The sequence below is a fragment of the Scylla paramamosain genome, chromosome 6 (genome assembly GCF_035594125.1).
Source record: "Scylla paramamosain isolate STU-SP2022 chromosome 6, ASM3559412v1, whole genome shotgun sequence".
NCBI lineage: Eukaryota > Metazoa > Arthropoda > Malacostraca > Decapoda > Portunidae > Scylla > Scylla paramamosain.
Genome location: NC_087156.1, coordinates 32,370,448 through 32,392,273, shown reverse-complemented (window position 1 = coordinate 32,392,273; position 21,826 = coordinate 32,370,448). Strand labels below are relative to the sequence as shown.

At 35.8% G+C, this 21,826-nt stretch overlaps 2 protein-coding genes across 12 annotated transcripts in view; one reads left to right on the top strand and one right to left on the bottom strand.

The window, feature by feature from the left end:
- LOC135101610 (lysophosphatidylserine lipase ABHD12-like) overlaps positions 1 to 10,136 on the top strand; it is a 41,088-nt gene extending 30,952 nt beyond the window's left edge. Inside the window, exons 9-10 of one of the 3 annotated variants that reach the window (XM_064005814.1) lie at positions 5,991 to 6,107; positions 9,532 to 10,136. In XM_064005814.1, coding sequence (XP_063861884.1) covers positions 5,991 to 6,030 — 40 coding nt within the window. In that variant the 3' untranslated portion in view covers positions 6,031 to 6,107; positions 9,532 to 10,136. Of the gene's footprint in view, positions 1 to 4,254; positions 5,072 to 5,990; positions 6,108 to 8,033 lie in introns of those variants that run through there. The other 2 variants (XM_064005813.1, XM_064005812.1) reach the window with 2 other exon arrangements.
- A 1,161-nt stretch (positions 10,137 to 11,297) lies between these two features.
- Positions 11,298 to 21,826, bottom strand: part of LOC135101607 (talin-2-like) — a 174,725-nt gene continuing 164,196 nt past the window's right edge. For all 9 annotated transcript variants that reach the window (XM_064005785.1, XM_064005783.1, XM_064005784.1 and 6 more), the window contains 3 exons: positions 21,352 to 21,479; positions 13,290 to 13,936; positions 11,298 to 13,156 (listed from right to left, as the gene is read on the bottom strand). In XM_064005785.1, coding sequence (XP_063861855.1) covers positions 12,730 to 13,156; positions 13,290 to 13,936; positions 21,352 to 21,479 — 1,202 coding nt within the window. In that variant the 3' untranslated portion in view covers positions 11,298 to 12,729. The remainder of the gene's footprint in view (positions 13,157 to 13,289; positions 13,937 to 21,351; positions 21,480 to 21,826) is intronic.

Genomic DNA, 21,826 nt, shown 5'->3' with positions numbered 1-21,826 from the left:
GCTCAATCATAGCATCCTCCTTACCTTGGCCATGTCTCATAAGCCCGCATACAGGTGAGAGACATTCTAACATTGTAGACTTTTTTTCACCCTTGTCATATTCCACATGGCAGGCATGCCCCACTTCCTAAAATGTGGGAATCTGCTAGTATGAGAAACAGATTGTATGTGAAACAAATCACATTTTTAAACGTAAAATGTATTTTTCACTTATCTGTTTCTTATGCATATAACCCTCCCTTCCTTTCTGCTCCATGCCATGTTTCAAGCATGAATGACAAGACCCTGATAGGAGAGTGGGAGATCCAACTAGATCCACTAGGAGGAGGCAGTAGACACCTGCCGAAATGATAATTACTCCCAGTGAGGTCTAAAGCACTGTTCAGGGGATGCTATGAACTTATCATTAAACCCAGCTGTGACCTCACTGAACATTTCCCTTTGTGTCTTACAACACAAGGGGGCAGTCACAGCCTGCCCTCTAAAGACAACTCTCTTCCTCCACACAAAACTACAAGCACCTAATAACACACACACCCTTCACTCAAAAATTTTAAAATCATCATGGCGACTCCTACACCATCTTCGGAGTTCCCATCTGGGGAGGGGACCATAAATGTCCCCAGGTCGGACTGCCTTTCTGTCAACGACCCTAAGTGTCTTGACACCCCCCTCAACTTTTTCTTCATTAACTTCTGCAACATTCGCGGTCTAAGATCTAATTTTCAATCTGTAGAACACCACCTCTCCTCTTCTAAACCTCATCTTCTTTTCCCCACTGAAACTCGGGTGTCTGAGGCAACTGACAGTAGCCCCTTTTCTGTTCCCTCCTACTTTCTCTATCCTCATTTTCGATCCAAAGCTGGATGCTGCGTTTATGTCCGCAATGACTTAACCTGCTCTCGTGCCCATGCTCTTGAATCTTCCGAGTTTTCCACCATCTGGCTACGACTACAGAGTCACTCTCATACTAAATTTATCTGTGCTGTATACCTCTCACCTAACTCCTCTGATTATAAGAAATTCTTTGACTACTTAACTTCCAAAGTGCAGCACATTCTGACCCTCTTCCCTTTTGCAGAGATCTCCATTCTAGGAGACTTCAATGTTCACCACCAGCTTTGGCTTTCCTCTCCCTTCACTGACCATCCTGGTGAACTAGCCTACAACTTTGCTATCCTCCATGACCTAGAGCAATTGGTGCAACACCCTACTCGTATTCCTGACCGTCTTGGAGATACGCCCAACATTCTTGACCTTTTCCTGACCTCTAATCCTTCTGCTTATGCTGTCACCCTTTCTTCTCTGTTGGGCTCCTCCGATCACAATCTCATATCTTTATCTTGTCCTATCACTCCAATCCCTCCTCAGGATCCCCCTAAGCGAAGGTGCCTCTGGCATTTTGCCTCTGCTAATTGGGGGGACCTGAGGAGGTATTTTGCTGATTTTCCTTGGAATGACTACTGCCTCCGTGTCAGAGACCCGTCTTTGTGTGCTGAGCGCATAACAGAGTTGATAGTGTCTGGCATGGAGGCGTACATTCCTCACTCTTTTTCTCGTCCTAAACCTTCTAAACCTTGGTTTAACACAGCTTGTTCTCGTGCTATACATGATAGAGAGGTGGCCCACAAAAGTTACTTAAGCCTTTCATCACCAGAATCTCATGCACTTTATATTTCTGCCCGGAACCATGCCAAGTCTGTTCTCCAACTAGCCAAAAAACTCCTTCATTAACAGAAAATGTCAAAACCTTTCAAGATCTAACTCCCCTCGTGATTTCTGGCATCTAGCCAAAAATATCTCCAATAACTTTGCTTCTTCTTCTTTCCCTCCTCTATTTCAACCAGATAGCACCACTGCTATCACATCTATTTCTAAAGCTGAACTCTTCACTCAAACCTTTGCTAAAAACGCTACCTTGGACGATTCTGGGCTTGTTCCTCTCTCTCCTCCACCCTCTGACTACTTCATGCCACGTATTAAAATTCTTCGCAATGATGTTTTCCATGCCCTCGCTGGCCTTAACCCTCGGAAGGCTTATGGACCTGATGGGGTCCCTCCTATTGTTCTCCGAAACTGTGCCTCCGTGCTTGCACCTTGCCTAGTCAAACTCTTTCAGCTCTGTCTGTCAACATCTACCTTTCCTTCTTGCTGGAAGTTTGCCTACATTCAACCTGTTCCTAAAAAGGGTGACCATTCTAATCCCTCAAACTACCGTCCTATTGCTTTCATTTCCTGACTATCTAAAGTTTTTGAATCTATCCTCAACAGGAAGATTCTTAAACATCTATCACTTCACAACCTTCTATCTGAACTCCAGTATGGGTTCCGTCAAGGTCGCTCTACTGGTGATCTTCTGGCTTTCCTTACTGAGTCTTGGTCATCCTCTTTTAGAGATTTTGGTGAAACTTTTGCTGTTGCCTTGGACATATCAAAAGCTTTTGATAGAGTCTGGCACAAAGCTTTGATTTCCAAACTACCCTCCTACGGTTTCTATCCTTCTCTCTAACTTCATCTCAAGTTTCCTTTCTGACTGTTCTATTGCTGGTGTGGTAGACGGTCACTGTTCTTCTCCTAAATCTATTAACAGTGGTGTTCCTCAGGGTTCTGTCCTGTCACCCACTCTCTTCTTATTATTCATTAATGATCTTCTAAACCAAACTTCTTGTCCTATCCACTCCTACGCTGATGATACCACCCTCCACTTTTCCACGTCTTTTCATCGACGTCTAACCCTTCAGGAGGTAAACATATCACGCAGGGAAGCCACAGAACGCCTGACTTCTGATCTTTCTAAAATTTCTGATTGGGGCAGAGCAAACTTGGTATTGTTCAATGCCTCAAAAACTCAATTCCTCCATCTATCAACTTGACACAACCTTCCAGACAACTATCCCCTCTTCTTCAATGACACTCAACTGTCCCCCTCTTCTACACTGAACATCCTCAGTCTGTCCTTTACTTATAATCTGAACTGGAAACTTCACATCTCATCTCTAGCTAAAACAGCTGTTATGAAGTTAGGTGTTCTGAGACGTCTCCGCCAGTTTTTCTCACCCCCCCAGCTGCTAACTCTGTACAAGGGCCTTATCCGTCCATGTATGGAGTATGCTTCACATGTCTGGGGGTTCCACTCATACTGCTCTTCTAGATAGGGTGGAATCAAAAGCTTTTCGTCTCATCAACTCCTCTCCTCTAACTGACTGTCTTCAACCTCTCTCTCACCGCCGCAATGTTGCATATCTAGCCGTCTTCTACCGCTATTTTCATGCTAACTGCTCTTCTGATCTTGCTAACTGCATGCATCCCCTCCTTCCACGGCCTCGCTGCACAAGACTTTCTTCTTTCTCTCACCCTTATTCTGTCCACCTCTCTAACGCAAGAGTTAACCAGTATTCTTAATCATTCATCCCTTTCTCTGGTAAACTCTGGAACTCCCTGCCTGCTTCTGTATTTCCACCTTCCTATGACTTGAATTCCTTCAAGAGAGAGGTTTCAAGACACTTATTCATCAATTTTTGACCACTGCTTTGATCCTTTTATGGGACTGGCATTTCAGTGGGCATTTTTTTTATTAGATTTTTGTTGCCCTTGGCCAGTGTCCTTCCTACATAAAAAAAAAAAAAAAAAAACAGCACTCGTAGCAGGGATGCCAGACGGTGGAATATGACTCGAGTTTATTTAAATGTGGGAATGTAGATGCAGCTGGGTATATAGAACATTGTTAATGATAATATAAGAAATAGGTAAGTGTTAATGATAATATAAAAAACAGGTAAGTGAAAAATCCATTTTATGTTTCAAAATGCAACTTTTTACTGCTATGTCATTTGAGGCAATGGAGAGGGATAAAGTGAGGGGATCTTATCTCTTCTATATTTTCTCTTGTGAGGCAAGACACTAAGTGACCTTTAATTATTAGAATGTGCATTGATGTGATATGAGTGAGATTAAATAGGAGATTGGCAGAATGCTTGTGAGAAAAGTTTGATGATGTAGCTCACCTATGAACATGGAAGGCATAGGTAAATCTTTTCTAGGATAGGTGAGTGGAAAGAGGGGAAAACAAGAGAAAAAAGTTGATTTATTTAGTTAATCCAGAAGTGCAGCAGGTTGTGATAAAATAGGTGGTTGTTTCATGGAGACTGATGCACATATGGTTCTGTTAATGAAGGGATGAAAAGTTGAATGAAGCCTTCTGAAGTGATGTTAATTGTTTTATTAATTTAAAAAATATATATTTTTGGCTTATAGTGCTGGGACCTTGGATGGTCATCCCCATCTACTTTTTGGAGGCTAAGATGGTTGGTGTCCACCTGCAGTGGTGGAGGCAGGTTTTTCTAGTGATACTTTTCCAGGGACTCATGCCATCCCCCAGAACTAACTGACACAGTTGCTGTTGAAGTTAATTTTCATAGAAAGCATGTGGGATGCTTTTTAGCTACTCAACTATTGCTTTAAAATTGGTCAGCTTGTAGCAGGCTGTGTATAGGTGTACTTGGGTGAAACAGTGGGTGGAAGGGTTATTGATAGAGCAATGATGTAATATGATTGTGTCCAGGAAGGATTTCGGATGTATTGAGAGGCAAAACTGGAGGTAAGTCTAATCATAGAAGGAAGTTTGAAAGTAGGTTACCATGTAGGTGGGAGCAAGGTGAGTTGTGTGTGGCGGGAATTTTTAAGTTTGAGTGAGTTGGGCAAAGGAAAGAAAAAACTCAAGCTTATTGATGTCCATTAATTAGGAGATTTGATAGAGTTGTCACCAAAAGAGGATAAAATTCTCAGTTGGTGATATGTGACAGTAACTTGTGGAAATCAACTCAGAGATGCATGCATAAAAAAAACATCTTATCACTCAACTGTTAAATCTGTACTAGAATCATTAATTTGTAAGTGTACCCAAGGCCACCATCTTTCTTGAGTTGCCAGGTCAGATATTATTGGTGCTCAGCTGTCCCATGCAACCAGATCAAACTAGTTGAATGTTATGCAAACACTGACATTGACTGAGAGTTTTGTCATCTTTTTGGTGCTGTAAATAGAAAATAAATTAGGTGTGGCCTTATCAAAGGTAAGTATAACATTTGAAATTATATCCGGAGCTCTTTCACTAACAGTATACTCTTAATAATAAAACCAAGTTCTCTGTTTGTTCTATTATAAGTACTAATACACAGCTCTCTAGTTAGGAAATAAGTTAATGCTGTCACTCCTAAATCTCTTTCTGAAGTCAGTTTACCTGTGCTCTTGTCATTAAGGGTGAGTAGTACACTTACTGATGTTGAAAGTGAAGATATATCATGAGAAGTTAGGATGAATGTGATGTAGTGAGTGAGGGCAGGATGACATAAAGGACGAATGGCACCTGTCAGTTATGACTGGGAATATAAAGTGGTGGAGAAAGGAACTAGGTCCAAGAAGAGTGACACTACCAGTCCTATGAACACTCATGATTGAGTGCACCACACCTTCAAGATTATTTAGTTAGAAAGAGGTGTGCCTTCCTTTAGTTTTCATATCAGTGTGATATTTTCTTCTAATCTATTACACATACCTAATGAAAAATTATAGGCATTGTAAAAGTACACTTTTTTTTTTTTTAAGATTTGGAGTTTGTTACATATCAGGAATTAAAAGTCAACAGTAGTTTTTCTGAGCTACATTGTGATTGGATGTGCCATAATACTATATTTTTAATGAGAGAAGCAGAAATTAATTGATGAATATGGCTGAATTGGTAATTGTTACTTGTAATAACTAATGCTGAACTGGAATAATTTTTTTTAAATAATGGTTAACCTTGAACACAATGCTTCACTTATCCAGTGTTTCAAGATGTAACCATAAATAATTCAATGACTGATAGCAACATGGATGGGATGACATCCATTAATGTTAAATTGCCTTACTGTTAGTTTAAAGTCATCAGAAATTTCAAAATAAATAATGCTGTGTAGCCCTCATTGTTAATGATACTTCAATTTTTCTAGGAAATTTGTGGATAAACCAGAAGCAAAAAATTTAAGTTGAAGTTTATTTTGTGATCTGAGCCTGGGACTGGATGTAACTAAGTGCAGTTGAACTCAGAAGAACAAGGCATCACAGTGGTAAGCACATTTTATGCGTTGATGAACATCTCAAATAATGCATGTTTTTCCATCCAGAATGGTAAAAGAACTATCTAAAGCAATTTTTATGCAATAATATTTAAAAATTAGTTAAGAATGGTTTTTAATTTAATTTTAGGAAGAATGTGTGTGTGTGTGTGTGTGTGTGTGTGTGTGTGTGTGTGTGTGTGTGTTTAGTTGTACTGTACAGGGTCTGAGCAAAGCTCATTTTGTCTTGTCTTCATATTTGTCCAATTTCTCTTTAAATATGTGTGTATACACTGTCTGTCAAAACTGCATCTTCATTTATGTCATTCCAGATGTCTATAGTTTGATGTGGGAAGCTTATGCTTCTTGATGTCACCAGGCCACATAACCTTCTTGATCTTATTTTACTTGTTGTCGTGTACATCTCTTTCCTTCCTCCATTTGTGGCAACAAATCTGTCTACCTTTTCCCACGTGGCTTTTTTAGTTTGAATGCCTTTATTGAGTCTCGTCTTTCTCTTCTCTCGTAGTATTGTCAGTCTCATTTCTTTCAGTCTGTTCTCGTAGTTTAGATTCTTCAATCCTGGACTCATCTCTGTAGCTGCCCTGTGTGTTCTTTCTAGCTTCCTTATATCCTTCTTCTTAAGTTAGACCATACTACTGCTGTGTACTCCAAGTTAGGATGTATCATGTTGGTTATTATTTTCTTAATCTAATCCTTGTTTTAGTAATTAAATGCCACTCTTATAGTTGTTAACATTTTGTATGCAGAATAAAATAGCACACATGCTTTTCTGAAGACATGGTGTCCTCAGTGATCACTCCTAAGTATTTCTCTCTCTCTCTCTCTCTCTCTCTCTCTCTCTCTCTCTCTCTCTCTCTCTCTCTCTCTCTCTCTCTCTCTCTCTCTCTCTCTCTCTCTCTCTCTTTACAATTTTCTCCCATTTTATAATTTCATAAAGGTCTCTTTTTGCTCATTATTTCCAGTATATGGTATTTTTAGCATTAAATTCTAGTTTCCATCTTTGTCTTCATGCATGAATTTTTATCAATATTCCTTTGCAATGCATTACAATTGTCTTGAGTCTCTGTTATTCTTAATAACTTAATGTCATCAGGAAAAAAAGTATAAATACTCAAACCTACTATAATATAGTTTTTGTATATTTGAAACATAATAGGTGTCAACACAGATCACTGCAATGTACACCACTTGTTACTTCACTCCAGCTTAAACTCATATACATACAGTAAATCCGGCTTAATGAATGTAAATTTAAAAACTTCAACCTCCTCTGGGGAATATTTCATAACTCTTGAAAACGCAAGAAAATGCAAGAAGGCGGTAGACTTACTTGTGTAGTCCTTGTAAAAAGGATACCTATTTATATCCACCTATCATTAGTTTTAGTCCTATTCTGATTACTAACCCTAAGGGTTTTGTTAATATTCTCCTAGCAACTTAAATATTTATCTTAATCAGAACCTCCTAATCTACATTTCTTTAATGAATCAAAATTTAAAAACTTCAACCTCCTTTGAGGAATATTTCATAATCCTTGCATAGTTTTGAGTTTGTATGTGGAATTGTGTGGATATATATATATATATATATATATATATATATATATATATATATATATATATATATATATATATATATATATATATATATATATATCAAACGCTTTTCATCTCATCAACTCCTCTCCTCTAACTGACTGTCTTCAGTCTCTCTCTCACCGCCGCAATGTTGCATATCTAGCTGTCTTCTACCGCTATTTTCATGCTAACTGCTCTTCTGATCTTGCTAACTGCATGCCTCCCCTCCTTCCGCGGCCTCGCTGCACAAGACTTACTTCTTTCTCTCACCCCTATTCTGTCCACCTCTCTAACGCAAGAGTTAACCAGTATTCTCAATCATTCATCCCTTTCTCAGGTAAACTCTGGAACTCCCTGCCTGCTTCTGTATTTCCACCTTCCTATGACTTGAATTCCTTCAAGAGGGAGGTTTCAAGACACTTATTCATCAATTTTTGACCACTGCTTTGACCCTTTTATGGGACTGGCATTTCAGTGGGCATTTTTTTTATTAGATTTTTGTTGCCCTTGGCCAGTGCCCTTCCTACTTAAAAAAAAAAAAAAAAAAAAAAAAAAAAATATATATATATATATATATATATATATATATATATATATATATATATATATATATATATATATATATATATATATATATATATATATATATATATAATGTGTGTGTGTGTGTGTGTGTGTGTGGAGTTGATAGATGGAGGAATTGAGTTTTTGAGGCATTGAACAATACCAGGTTTGCTCTGCCCTAATCATAAATTTTAGAAAAATCATAAGTCAGGTGTTCTGTGGCTTCCCTGCGTGAAATGTTTACTTCCTGAAGGATTAGATGTCTATGAAAAGATGTGGAAAAGTGCAGGGTGGTATCATCAGCATAGGAGTGGATAGGACAAGAGGTTTGGTTTAGAAGGTTATTGATGAATAATAAGAAGAGAGTGGGTGACAGGACAGAACCCTGAGGTTCTGTCTTGACTGTCTCTATTGTGGGAGTGTGAGTCTGGTATATTAGTAGATAGTTTTGTACATTGTTGGTTCATGAATTTGGTTTAGTTTGGTTTCACAATAGTACATTTGTGCAATTTTTAATATTTTCTCTTTGAAGGCCTGGTGGTTTATAACATGTCTAGATGAACTAAATGACAACCTAAAGGCCTGGTGGTTTATAACATGTCTAGATGAACTAAATGACAACCAGCAGTGATGAAAACAAATGGTATACTTGTAAGGGTGCCTTTTTATATCCTCTTTTGTTTGTGTATTTGAGCACATTTGTTATCAGACTGATAGTTTGCTTATCTGTATATATGTATATTTAGATTTATTGATCTATTTGTATCTGTCTTATTTGTCTCTGATTATATCCATATATTTATTAAGTATAGCCATCTACTCATGTTTCTTTGGTGATTTGTAAATTATTAATTTTATCTTATAAACCTACTGGCCATTGATGGGACTTGGGTATGGTAGCCTCTTGAACACTGGACCATTGCCTGTTCCAATTAATCTATAACTGCATCTGTTGCTATTTAAGTACAAACTATAAATGTTTTAGAATATTTTGAATTGAGCTTTGCAACCTCATATGAAAATAGGAAATGGCAGCAGAGGAAGAAGTTCACTGATGTATAGAATATATGTATATACACACACACACACACACACACACACACACACACACACACACACACACACAGTGGAATCTTGGTTTTCGAACTTAATTTGTTCCTGAATGCCATTCGAAATCTCAAATGTTTGAAAACTGAAATTATTTTCCCCATAGGAATCAATGTAAAATGGATTAATCTGTTACCATACACCAACCTACCCTGTCTTGGCAGCTTTTGACAGATGCTCCCACAACCAAGATGGCTGCTTCACAACATCTCCAGCTCACAAATTATTTATCCAGAAAGGATGTAATGAATAAACTTAGTTACACAGAACTCATCAGAAGATACCGTTTAGACCGATCTAGTGAGGGAAGCCTTACAGAGGAACACCGAGAGGAACAACACACTGCCAAAATGAAGGTGATCATAACACTTAGATGTCTCGCTGCTGGGAAAAACTACTGGATAAAATGCAGTTGTGCTGTAGTAATGGCTTTGTGGGTCATCGAGAGAGCCACAGGTGGCTCAGGATTACTCCTGAGCAGTTCAGTTCATTTGGTATTTTTGGGTATTGTCTTTGCAATGGCATTCCTATTTTTTTTCTACTGTTGCTGCTATTGCTGTCTTATTCAATGAATCCTTTTTTTTCCAGAATGATGTAGTCTTGTTTATTACCTCTGTCAAAGTGTAAGAGTTTTCCCAATATGTTTATGTGATAGGGTTGTTGGAGGAGTCTTGTAATGTTCCTAATGTTTTGTTGTTTTGGGCAGTATAGTAGAAAATGTTATAGATTTTCTTTATTGTAATTATATAAAAGGCTGCTTGTTTCTTCATTTCTGTTTTCTCCATCCTAACTCCATGGTATTTGTTTTAGCCTTGAATAGTAAGTCAGATGGTAAGGTGTTGTCATAAATTGCTGCTGTCTCCATCTTGATTTCATTTTCATACCTTCTGTATATAGTTAAACTGTGTTTAGTTTCTAATTCTGCTTCCCAGCATTCACTGTTCCAATCCTTGATTTTGTGGATCTTATCTGAGCACCAAAAACTGTTTGCTTACATTGAGGCTTTTCAACGGGATCACGTTTATCCTATTTCAAAGATTGAATTACTTTCTTACACTCTGTGCCTCTCCTTCAGATATATAAAAATGAAGTAGATATTTATAGAAACTATAAATTACTAATAAACGGCAGCTTTTTCTATGTCTTTTAATATTTGAAATCAAGTAACTTTGTTCTAGAACTGATTTATGGCACCACAACCAAAGCAAAATTTTGAGTTCAAAATTTTGTTCAAAAACCAATTTGTTTGAAAAAGGGAGGTGTTTGATAACTGAGGTTCCACTGGAACTCTAAAGGTAAACTGTATTTCCTTTGGCCAGATATCTTTGAAACCATACATTATGATGTGATGCAAAGAAGTTAAAATTGGAGTTATTAAAAGATGGGAAGTCTTTAATTGCTCTGCTTAAGTGTGGCATTTTATTTTGGGATTTAGAAATCAGGCATTATGAAACAATCTTACACATGAATTTTGTACTTCATACTTGTAGTAGAAAATTGTAGGGTAGAATGTATTGTTTTTCAGAGAGAAAATAATACAAATAACTGGGTTGCAAAGTGTTGTATAATTTGTTTGATAAAGGGAGGTGTTTGATAACTGAGGTTCCACTGGAACTCTAAAGGTAAACTGTATTTCCTTTGGTCAGATATCTTTGAAACCATACATTATGATGTGATGCAAAGAAGTTAAAATTAGAGTTATTAAAAGATGGGAAGTCTTTAATTGCTCTGCTTAAGTGTGGCATTTTATTTTGGGATTTAGAAATTAGGCATTATGAAACAATCTTACACATGAATTTTATACTTCATACTTGTAGTAGAAAATTGTAGGGTAGAATGTATTGTTTTTCAGAGAGAAAATAATACAAATAACTGGGTTGCAAAGTGTTGTATAATGCTGCTGTTCATGGGATAGAAAAGAAAACTACTATTTGCCTCAATAGTAGTTCATTAAGCAGCTCAAATGGAAATAAAACAAAAGTTAAATGTGTAGGAAGATGGTTTTTAAAACTAAACATTTTTGGCAAAAAAATATAAAATATTTATGCCAAGAAAAATATGAAAGTAGACATTTATGCAGTCTACTGTATGCCTTTGATAAAATTTAAAAGTTGACAGACTGTTGCATGCCCTTGTTATATAACTACTAAACATTTATTCAAGACTATTGCATGCCTTTTTATAATATATTGTTTGTGGCCCATTCATGAGTTGGTGAGTTTACCTATAGTACTTATAAAAAATTACAAGCATCTGGAAAATTTATGCCTGTCTTGATTTAAGTTATTTGACATACATGCACAAACAGTATAGATTTGAAATTGCAAATTAGTGTTAGATTTTTATTGGTGGTAGTAAATTTTCAGTTTTTTAAAAAGAAACATATATATTTGACATTAAAATTTTACAGATTCTTGAACACATTTAAAATATTTTGTTATATATTAGATAAGACACAAGGGCTTCTTGCCCTTAGGCACTAATTAATTTGCGACGGATTTACTGGAGTGGGCTCGCAAAACAACATCAAGGGTGATTTAAGAAAGAGGGGTGTCTGAAATGCTAATTTTAAGCTAGTGCTAATAATGCTTAAGTAGTAGCATTTGGTATGTACAAGACTTAAGTTTAATGGTCAATAGTTACAATCCCCCTCTTTACTTATTTCACACCACTTTTTTCTTTTTTTTTTGTACTAGGCTACATTACAATGGCATGGAATACAACTGTACATATGATATGTTTAATATGACTATAGTATGAAATAAATCAGCACCATTTGTTAAGTGGGTAACAAATGCAATCATAATGTTCTCTATATCTAAATATAGTTAAAGGTATTCTATTTTTTTTTGAGATTATGAAACTGTGAAACATTCCATTTCTTAACTTTTATCTGAAAAATATAATATAAATAAAATATTTAAAAAATTATATCTAATAATAACAGTTAATATTCATTTAGTGACATCAGAACATCATCCCTGTGCCCGACTGACTTTATCGAGATTAACAACTTTACATGAAAACTAATGGTTTTGATAGAAATGGATGGACACTTAAAGGCACCTTGACTCCTATCTACTGTTCAGTAACTTTGCAACTTACTTTTAACACAAAGCACTTAGATGAAAGCAACAAAGCTTTTATAGTTAAAACATGGTTACTGCACTATATATTATTATATATTTTATATATATATATATATATATATATATATATATATATATATATATATATATATATATATATATATATATATATATACTGTATGTTTTGCTTGCTTTCTCAAAATATATCCTTTAAAAAATGGCATGAACAAAAGTATATCTATATTCTAAAGAACATGGTGTCAGTTATTCACTTCAACTCTCCTCTACATGGTAACTCTTATTAGAGCTGGTGGTGTGCATAGTGCGTTGAATTTGCTGTGTTGAGGTTGTAATTATCTGCTGTGATTCATTAAAAGATCTGTTTACCTTTGAAAAGGAAGTATTGGCTGATGATACACTAGAATTAGCATCGCCCTGGAATGCTTTTAGGGCCTCTTTAAAAGTGGGGCCATCATCAAATCCTTCAGCACTATCATTAATTCTTGTGTGCAAGACTGAAGTGTAACTTGAAGATCCACCATTAGACTGGTCTGGCTTTGATGGTGTGATGGTGATGGTGCTCTGTATGGGACTAGGGGCGAATGTACGAGAGTTCATTGCAGAAGGCTCTGTTTTGTAGTTCACCTTTATGTTGCGTGTAGAAGTGATCACTCCTCCAGTTTCATATGATGGGTCATACCTGAAATTGTTATTTACATTTGTAATTAGAAAATGGCAATAATGATTTCTAGATGGAATCAGTCACTGTCACTATTTAATCATTTAAGTGCTTCTAGAACTATGGATTTATTGAAAGTCTTCAATTTACTTACTTTGAGGAGGAATCATATCCAGAGTTTTCTGTATCAGATAGTCCTGATTCATGACCATCCTTGTACTGGCTGATCTGAAGAATTCTTAATTTTTCTCGAGCAAGCTCAGTATCCCTAATTAATTTGTAGTAATTTTCACGTGCATCAATGATTTGAGAAAGATTAGGAACTTTTCGGCTTGGTACAATTACAATAACTTCATCCTCTTGGTCAATGGCCTGCTGTGCAGCCCGCACCAAGTTGTCAGTGGCACGCTTAACAGCATTACCTGCTGACTGCAGGCGCTTGGTTGCATTTGAATCAGGATCAGCTTTTACTTTACAAGCAACAAGCAGCTGAGCAGTGGACCCTGCAACCTGTTTTGCAGCTGAAATAAGTTTTTCCTCACTGGCTTGTCCTTGAACCAGTGCATTGGCTGCTTCACAAAGTGAATGTGTTGCTGCTGCTACAAGACGAGCAGCAGAGATGAGGCCCTCAGACCACTGGCCATCGTCAGATGTTGCAGTTGGACGTCTTCTCACACGGCCTGAGTCAACAAGCTCCCTTTGTGCTGTAGATGCTGCTTTCACTAAGGCTCCAGTAGCAGCAGCAATGGATTTGCAAGCTTCTAAGATAATTTCTTCAAAGTTCATTGATTCATCAACCTCCTGGAATTAATTATGAAATCATTACAATTCAGATCTGAGAAAAGTAGTAAAAGTATTTGAATAAGTAAAAAATATTTAAAGTATATATATATATATATATATATATATATATATATATATATATATATATATATATATATATATATATATATATATATATATATATATATATTGGTAATAGAAAAATACTTGGATGATAACTTTTTATATGCCTTCACCTGTTTATTCTTCTTAAATAAAATATAAGGGTATATCCTTAGTTTATTGTAGAAGAAATCAAAGAAGGAACTGCACAGAAAGCACTACTTGGAAGACTGTTCAAATCTAAAATAAAAATTTTTTTTGAGTATGAAAAAAAACATGAGTGTGGTGAGCTGGTCTGAGAGCATTGTTGTATTGCAGCTGGCACACCCTGTGCAATAGTGAGACTGGCAACACTAAATTTTAAAGTGAGTTATCATACAGTTCCATAGTCTAGATTCCCAATGTGATTAAGTCAATTTGGCAAAATTCAATGTGTATATGGTTCTGGAGTGAAAAATGTCAACTCTTTGTTTAGTAGATCCCTTTGCTTACTGATGCAGGTGCCCTAGAGGGTGCAGTAGCCAATCAGGGGCAAGCACTGCATCTGATGTCATGATCAGCTCATCCAATGGCACGGAATTTTCCCCTTCCCAGAGTGCTGCTAAACTGCAGCAATAAAGTACTACTAATACAAAAACTATGACTTTAAGTATGACTTTAAAACAATATCCGTAGTTAACCAACATCTGCAGTTAACCAACATGAGAAGGAATACTTTTTATTGCTCAAGATGTATGTACACTCCTGGATGGATTATTTCTATGAGCATTGGTAAGAACTTGTACTATTGTCTATCCCTTTTAGCAGCAATACACAAACAAATCTATTAAATACAGTGTGTATAAAAATAACATTATACATGAATGATATCTGCCCTATAGTGTTTGAGTATAGCTTTTAAAAGTGAGGTAGGCACTGCTGTACATATGTGTCATTCCTACACCAGTGCAAGAATGATGCACAAAATGACTGTTAACTCAAATCTGAGAATGCAAATATTTTTCTCCTTTATTTTTTCTGTCGCCTACCACACTGTTGCAGGGGATGCATCTGTTGAAACCATGAAAATTCTTTGAAGTCAGTTCTCTGAAGTTTCTTCATTGTAGCTTATCCAGTAACAAGGATTATTGTGGGACACAAAAGATGTTTTGTACTACGAAATTAATATACAACAAAAAACTTCTGATAACACTGCTGAGGACATAAAAGCAAAGCACCCAGCAGTAAAGTGGCTGCTTCATGCTTTCCTCAGTATGGCTGAACTTGCTTGAATATTCTTGAGCCTTAATGTGCAAAACATTAACACCTAAATACTACCATAACAAAGATCTTCTATAATTTCAATTTATGGGATGGACTTGCACTATCCAGCAAACAAGAAACCAGAATGTTATCATGCCAAGGGTTTCATTTGCAACATACAGTGTCTGATCACAGCCATGATATTCTGAAATCTGAAAAGTAAAGCAGAATAATCATGATTACACAGCCATGATATTCTGAAATCTGAAAAGTAAAAGCAGAATAATCATGATTACTCTGCATTAACACAAAAGGCAATTGTGGTATAATGATAGCAGTTTTCCATACCAGGAGCTAAAAGACTCTGGAGATACAGATGATCATCAAGGGTATTGCATGACTCTTCTTTAATATTTCACATTTATCAGCAAGCATAGAGGTTTTCATACCTATTTTACACAGAATCTGTTGATTTTAGAACTGCACTGTTCACAAAATGCTCATTTACCCACACAACAATTAAGTGCTGCATTAAATTAATATAGATTATACAACAGTAACATAACTTAAATAACTTGTATCATCAATCAACTACCACAGTATAATAATTAATAGAACAAACCTGAAGACCTATACCTTATATTTAAGAAAACTAGATTTCATAAAGCCGGAGAAATGCTTACAATTCAATGTCACTCTTTATATCACATCTGACTTTCAATGACAGAGGGACACAAGGTAATCAATACAAAACAACAAAAATTGTGGATGCAAGAAGGATTATGGCAGGTGTATACTTGTTGATTACCAAAATGTTAAAAATATATTAAAGAAATGTGAAACCTTCATAAAACTTGATGCATGCCAGCAATGATTAATAAAACTCCTAATCTTATTTAGCAAGTAGTGTTTCAAAATACCACTCTGAGGGAAGTAAATTCTATAGTAATTATAATGCAATACAACATCTGGACAATATTTATTATTAACTACAGCAAACACTTCTGGTTTTAAATCTTCTCCAAGTGTCTTCATAAATGTCTTCATATGTACAATGTGACAGTCTTCCAATGTTGTGGTAACATTGTGCTATGATAATATGTTTGATTCTTAGTCGAAGCCAATCAACAACCAAGAATATCAAACATATCTCACAGCAGCAATGACAATCTCGTTGTGATAAAATACTTATTCCATTTCAGCAAGTGATGAATGTTGATGTTCTTCTCTATACTTCTCAGACACAAGAAATTGGACGAGGTATGATATTAATATGGCCATATTTTATGCATAGGTTTCTTATAATAATGTACTGCAAATATTCAGTAACAAGGACACAATATCCACTGCTTTGAGCAAATGATGAACACTGAATAATCGAAAGTTTCTATAATTAAAACATAGTGCTACATCCATGGAGTTAATGGTAGATATTAAACATTAAAAATGGGACACTATAATTAAAAAAAACTATACTACAACACAAGAAGTGTAATACTTATCATGAGGCAAAATTAGTAGTCAAGTTTTCCTGGCTTGGCTTGTGGACATGCATGTTAATTTATTCTTAAATAAAATGTCAAGCATGGAAACAATCAATTATTAAAGTTGTGTAAAATAAGGGTTAAATGTATTAAGTCATTCACTCAAATGAAAAAAAAATGTCTTAATTCTCCTTATTCCTACATATCATACTCATCTCTCTGCATACAAATGATGTAATTCAGAGATTTACTGTCTCTGGCATATTTGTGTAGGCAAGAAAAGACAAAATACATGTACACCAATGTGCGTACTACATACTACAAGTGCCTGAATTTATATGAAGAATTCATAATGTCCTGTGTGTGATATATTTCTTTATCTTAATTTTATCCTTTATTGATTAAAATGAAGTCTTTACTGATACAAATGAACTTGAATAGAAAGGGAAGCATTCTAATATTCCCATTTGCTTGGTGATATTTGCAACCCTGTTGGATGTTGGGTATGGTCTGGCAAATCTGGTGCATGCGAGGTATAATCCTCCAGGTGCACTGTGGCTGCCTCTGCCAAACCATCCCCTTCCCCAGCATCCTGTTCTTTTTATTTATCTGTAAATTATGTCAAAATACTCTGTATTCTTATATCTAATCATAATGCTATCCATTTTTATGAATAGTCTATTCTTGTTGGTAAAATAAAAAGAACCTGGTATAACATATGACACCCTGCTTGTGCAGTGTTGCCAGAGACAGCCAGGTCAGGTGAGATGCAGCTGTCACCCCAAGACCCCACCCACACTTGCACCATATGAGGTCAGACAATCATGTCTGCAGTACTCATATCTACTACAGTGGAGACCTCTTCAAGCCACTCCACACATCTACATAGTCAAGCAAATGATACTATTTATAAAGTAAATCAGTATTTTCAAAGAAAGAAGAATGAAGTTCTTAGTAATATTTCAAAGGTCAGATCTTGGACAGCAGCAGCAACAGGAGTGTGTGAATGAATATGCAAGCAAGCATAATGAAGAAAATTATTTGACCAAATTTTCATCTCAAGAAATGGCACAGGCAAGTGGAACAGAGGTCAGTCTGACAGATGGAAAGGTGACAACAATGCACTGGGAAGATTATGTCACACATGCCAGTTTAGATTTGCTGGACCAGTGGTTCTCAACTGGGGGAGATGTGCTCCCCCTGGGGGGCGTGGACACTCTCCCGAGGGGGAGGTGCAGCACGTGCACAGGACATGAGGGGAAAAAATAATAACAATAATAATAGTGTAGACTGATACAATAATAGCCTAGACAAGAGCTCTCTATCTATCTATCTATCTATCTATCTATGGTGGCATAGTTGGGGAGGGAGTTGAGTGGGTGGTGCAAGGAGAAGGTGGGGTCACAACTGCATTGAGCCAGCTTTTGGGGGCCCAGCTTGCAAAATGTTGAGAATCCCTGTGGTAGACCATTGTCATGTATAATATGGCAAAATCTTGATTGGTCCCCAACATTTTAGCCATAATTAAAAAATCTGGACATTTCTTTCCCTAGATGTGATATGCATGCAAAAGCTTGTTTGGCTTAATGTTTCAATGTATTAAATTTGCTTTCATAAAATAGATTTAAGCTTAATTCTTTGAATTAGCTGATATATTTGAAAGAGCTTAGTAGACAGTTTCCATACCACCACAACAAAAGTCACTTGTTCAGACCAAGTTTCACAAGATAAATTCAAGCTTGATTAACCCTTTGAATTAGCTGATATATTTTAAAACAGTTTAGAAGACAGTTTTCATGCAACCACCAGTAAAGCTTCCATCTTAAATTTGAAAATTTTTACTTATGAAAATGACTCAAGGATAATATGAAATCTGCTTATAAATAATTATGTTTTACTTATTTAATGCTTTATCTACAATGTGACTATACCATTGTGGTCAGAAACCATTTTTCTCTAAATGATAAAGTAATTTAATTCAGAATGCCCTTATGAGCTGCTGAATGTAACAACCATATGTAAAAAGTGTTGTAAAAACTATGAAGCAAGTTTCTGGCTGCACTCATCAAAATTTCTTTTATTTAATCAAGTTTTATTAAACAATTCTGTGTTCTGTAATTACTGCTGAGTCTTGTGATATCAATCAAAACTGCTAATCTTGCATACCAAATGAACCAAGGCACATAATACAAAAATGGACATAACTGGCCCATGCGACAAGTAGTCTGGTCCTGACAGTCATTGAGGGAAGGTGCAGCCAATTACCAATATCCTTTCTTACTCAGCCAGGAGCCAAAGATCCAGCTTAGGTGAATATATTATTCAGTTTCCTAGTTTGAAAATGACCAGAGGCATATTTCTATTATGACCTTACAGGCACATCCTAACTTTCATTCCTTTATTTTTAAAGCCCTCATGTCTTTATATATCTTGGCTAATGTACACTGTACTACAAAGAAAAAGCAGAAGCAACAAAAGAAATTTTGTTAATAATGAAGATAACTGGCAAGAAAACCAAGAAATGAAAAATATGAGAAGGAAGAATCCTGAGGCTAGGAATTCTCTTCAAACAACATCTTGTTTGATGTATACAGTTATAATGATTTTACAGCCACAATGAACATGGTTTGGTTGTCAGCCTAGTCTTCAATAGCTTTAGTGGTTTTAAGACAGTGATAAATACAATTTGGTTATACAATATTAACAATTTCTACTGCCTCTTTGACAACAAAACTCACAATAGCAGGTGTGTGTGTGTGTGTGTGTGTGTGTGTTCTTCCCTTTTATCACTCTCTTGAAGTTTCTACACTTTTTTTCCTCATGCAAGTTATTGAGTTTGAAACATTGCATAAAAAATAATAAAACAGTTATTTTTATCTACTTGTTTTTTGGTAGATTCATGGTGACATTCAAGAATGTTCTAAATGAGAATGTAATATATTATGAAACTGAAAATAATTCACAATTCATAAGTAGCACAGTGTCCGCAGAAAGTACTGTGCGCTACTATCTGAAATCCCCGAATTATGGTGTGCTAAGGTCTGGTATTGGTGCCACAAGTGCAGGAAAGGTGAGGGTATGTCTGGGGACTGACAATTCCCATCTATGTGCTTAGTAAGCTGACAGAGAGAGAGAGAGGTTTTTTGACACTTGTTTCCATTCCATGACACCCTATTTTCCCTCTTTCCCTTCCCAGCCTTCCCATTTTTCTGCTATGGTATCTGCATGGCTCTGGGTAACCTCAGCAATGAAGAAAAGGCCAGAATTTTGGCATGGAAGACTGAAAATGCCTAAGTGTCTCAAATTGGTCATCAAAATCAACGGCAATATGACAAAATATTAAATAAATGCCAGGAAGAAAGAGTTATCTTTTATTAACCTTTACAATACTTTCTGCAGACACTGTATCAGAATTAGACCAATTAATTCAGTAGTATTAGCCATTTTGTTTACTGTGCGGTCTAACAAAGTACTGTGTAGTATTATATGTAAAATGAAAAGGAAACACAGATCCTCTCCTAGCTCAAACTACTAAATACACAAGTCACAACTGAACAGTTTATCTTGGAATAATTAGTAAGTTTGACGTAATTGCATCTTGAGATATATATATATATATATATATATATATATATATTAGCCTTTCATATATCTCCCTAACTTAGATCCTTCCACTTTTCAAATGCAGTCTATGAGTCCGTGTTTTTTTTCCCAGTGACAGAATTTTATGGGTTCAATGAGGAAGACTAAGTGGTCTCCCTCAATGAACCCATAAAAAATTGGGAAAGCATGTTTAATGACAATCTTATATAATTCTCACTTTAAGTTTCATTAAATAATACTGATTAACCACAACTAGTTACAAATTACCAATGTTTATAATGCAGAACTGTCTCACTGATATTATATGATTTATACTATTCAAATATAATAAAAAGTGTAATGGCACCTAATGCTAATGCTTTCTTTTAAAGCTTGTTCAGATTTTCTGGATTTTTTTACCTCTATCTAAAAGCTGTTAGTATCAACAACACAAATTTCATAAGGAATTAATGCATACATTGCTCCTTGTTATTTATAATAAAATATTTAAGAAACTTTTTGTATAGTAATTATCTCACATTTCATGTGCAGGAGGGGATCCGATTTTTGTATTTACACTTAAAACATTCAAAACTTTGTATATTGTATACACAAAAATTATTCTAGACTCATACATGACTCTCTCCATGCTGTGGCATAATCACCTATGGGTAAGCTGGTTATGTAGCTGTGAGGGTGACAGAACTATGCTATGTAGAGTTCTGGTGTATCTTTGATTTGTCTCACAAATGTCTTTTCAATATGAACCTCTTGTAGAAATTTATTTGATAACAGAAACAGTAACCTTAATTCATGCTGCATGTTCTTGATTAGTAATCAATCACTGCCTAGAGTTCCAAATAACTTACCTTCTCCACTGAGTGTGGATAAGAAGTTAGTGAAAATTATACATTTTATAAGATATATCTCAGCAATCTGGAAACCATCAATATAAAATATGGCATTACATTCATAAAAGTTATGTGGTGTGTATATATGTGTATAAATAGAAGAAAATATTACCTTTTGTTCCATACGGCGAGGCCGAAGAGCCATCAACTTGCGAGCTGCAGCATCAATGGAATTGGCTGCTCCCATCAACTCATTCTCAGCTACCACAGTTGGGTCGTCTGGATCTTCCCAGTCATGCCCTGAGATTATTAATGCCATTGAAAGTATGCCAATAGCCAAACACATTTCACTGACATAGGAGCTTATTCTTATTTCTAGTATTTCAATCCTACAGTTAGCTATGCTTCTCAAAAATTATTAGGCAAAAATTAAATTTTTTTAATGGTAAGGATTCCATTTGCTTAGAAATTACTATATGATGACACCCATTTTTATTCAAGGTGTTCTACCACTACAACAGATAGTAACAAATATTTTCTTTACTTATACTTTTAGAAAAACTCTTATAACTGAAAAGAAACTTCTTTCATCTGCTAGAAGATAATTCAATAAACAGATACAGCATCAGGATGAATTAGAAAATGTG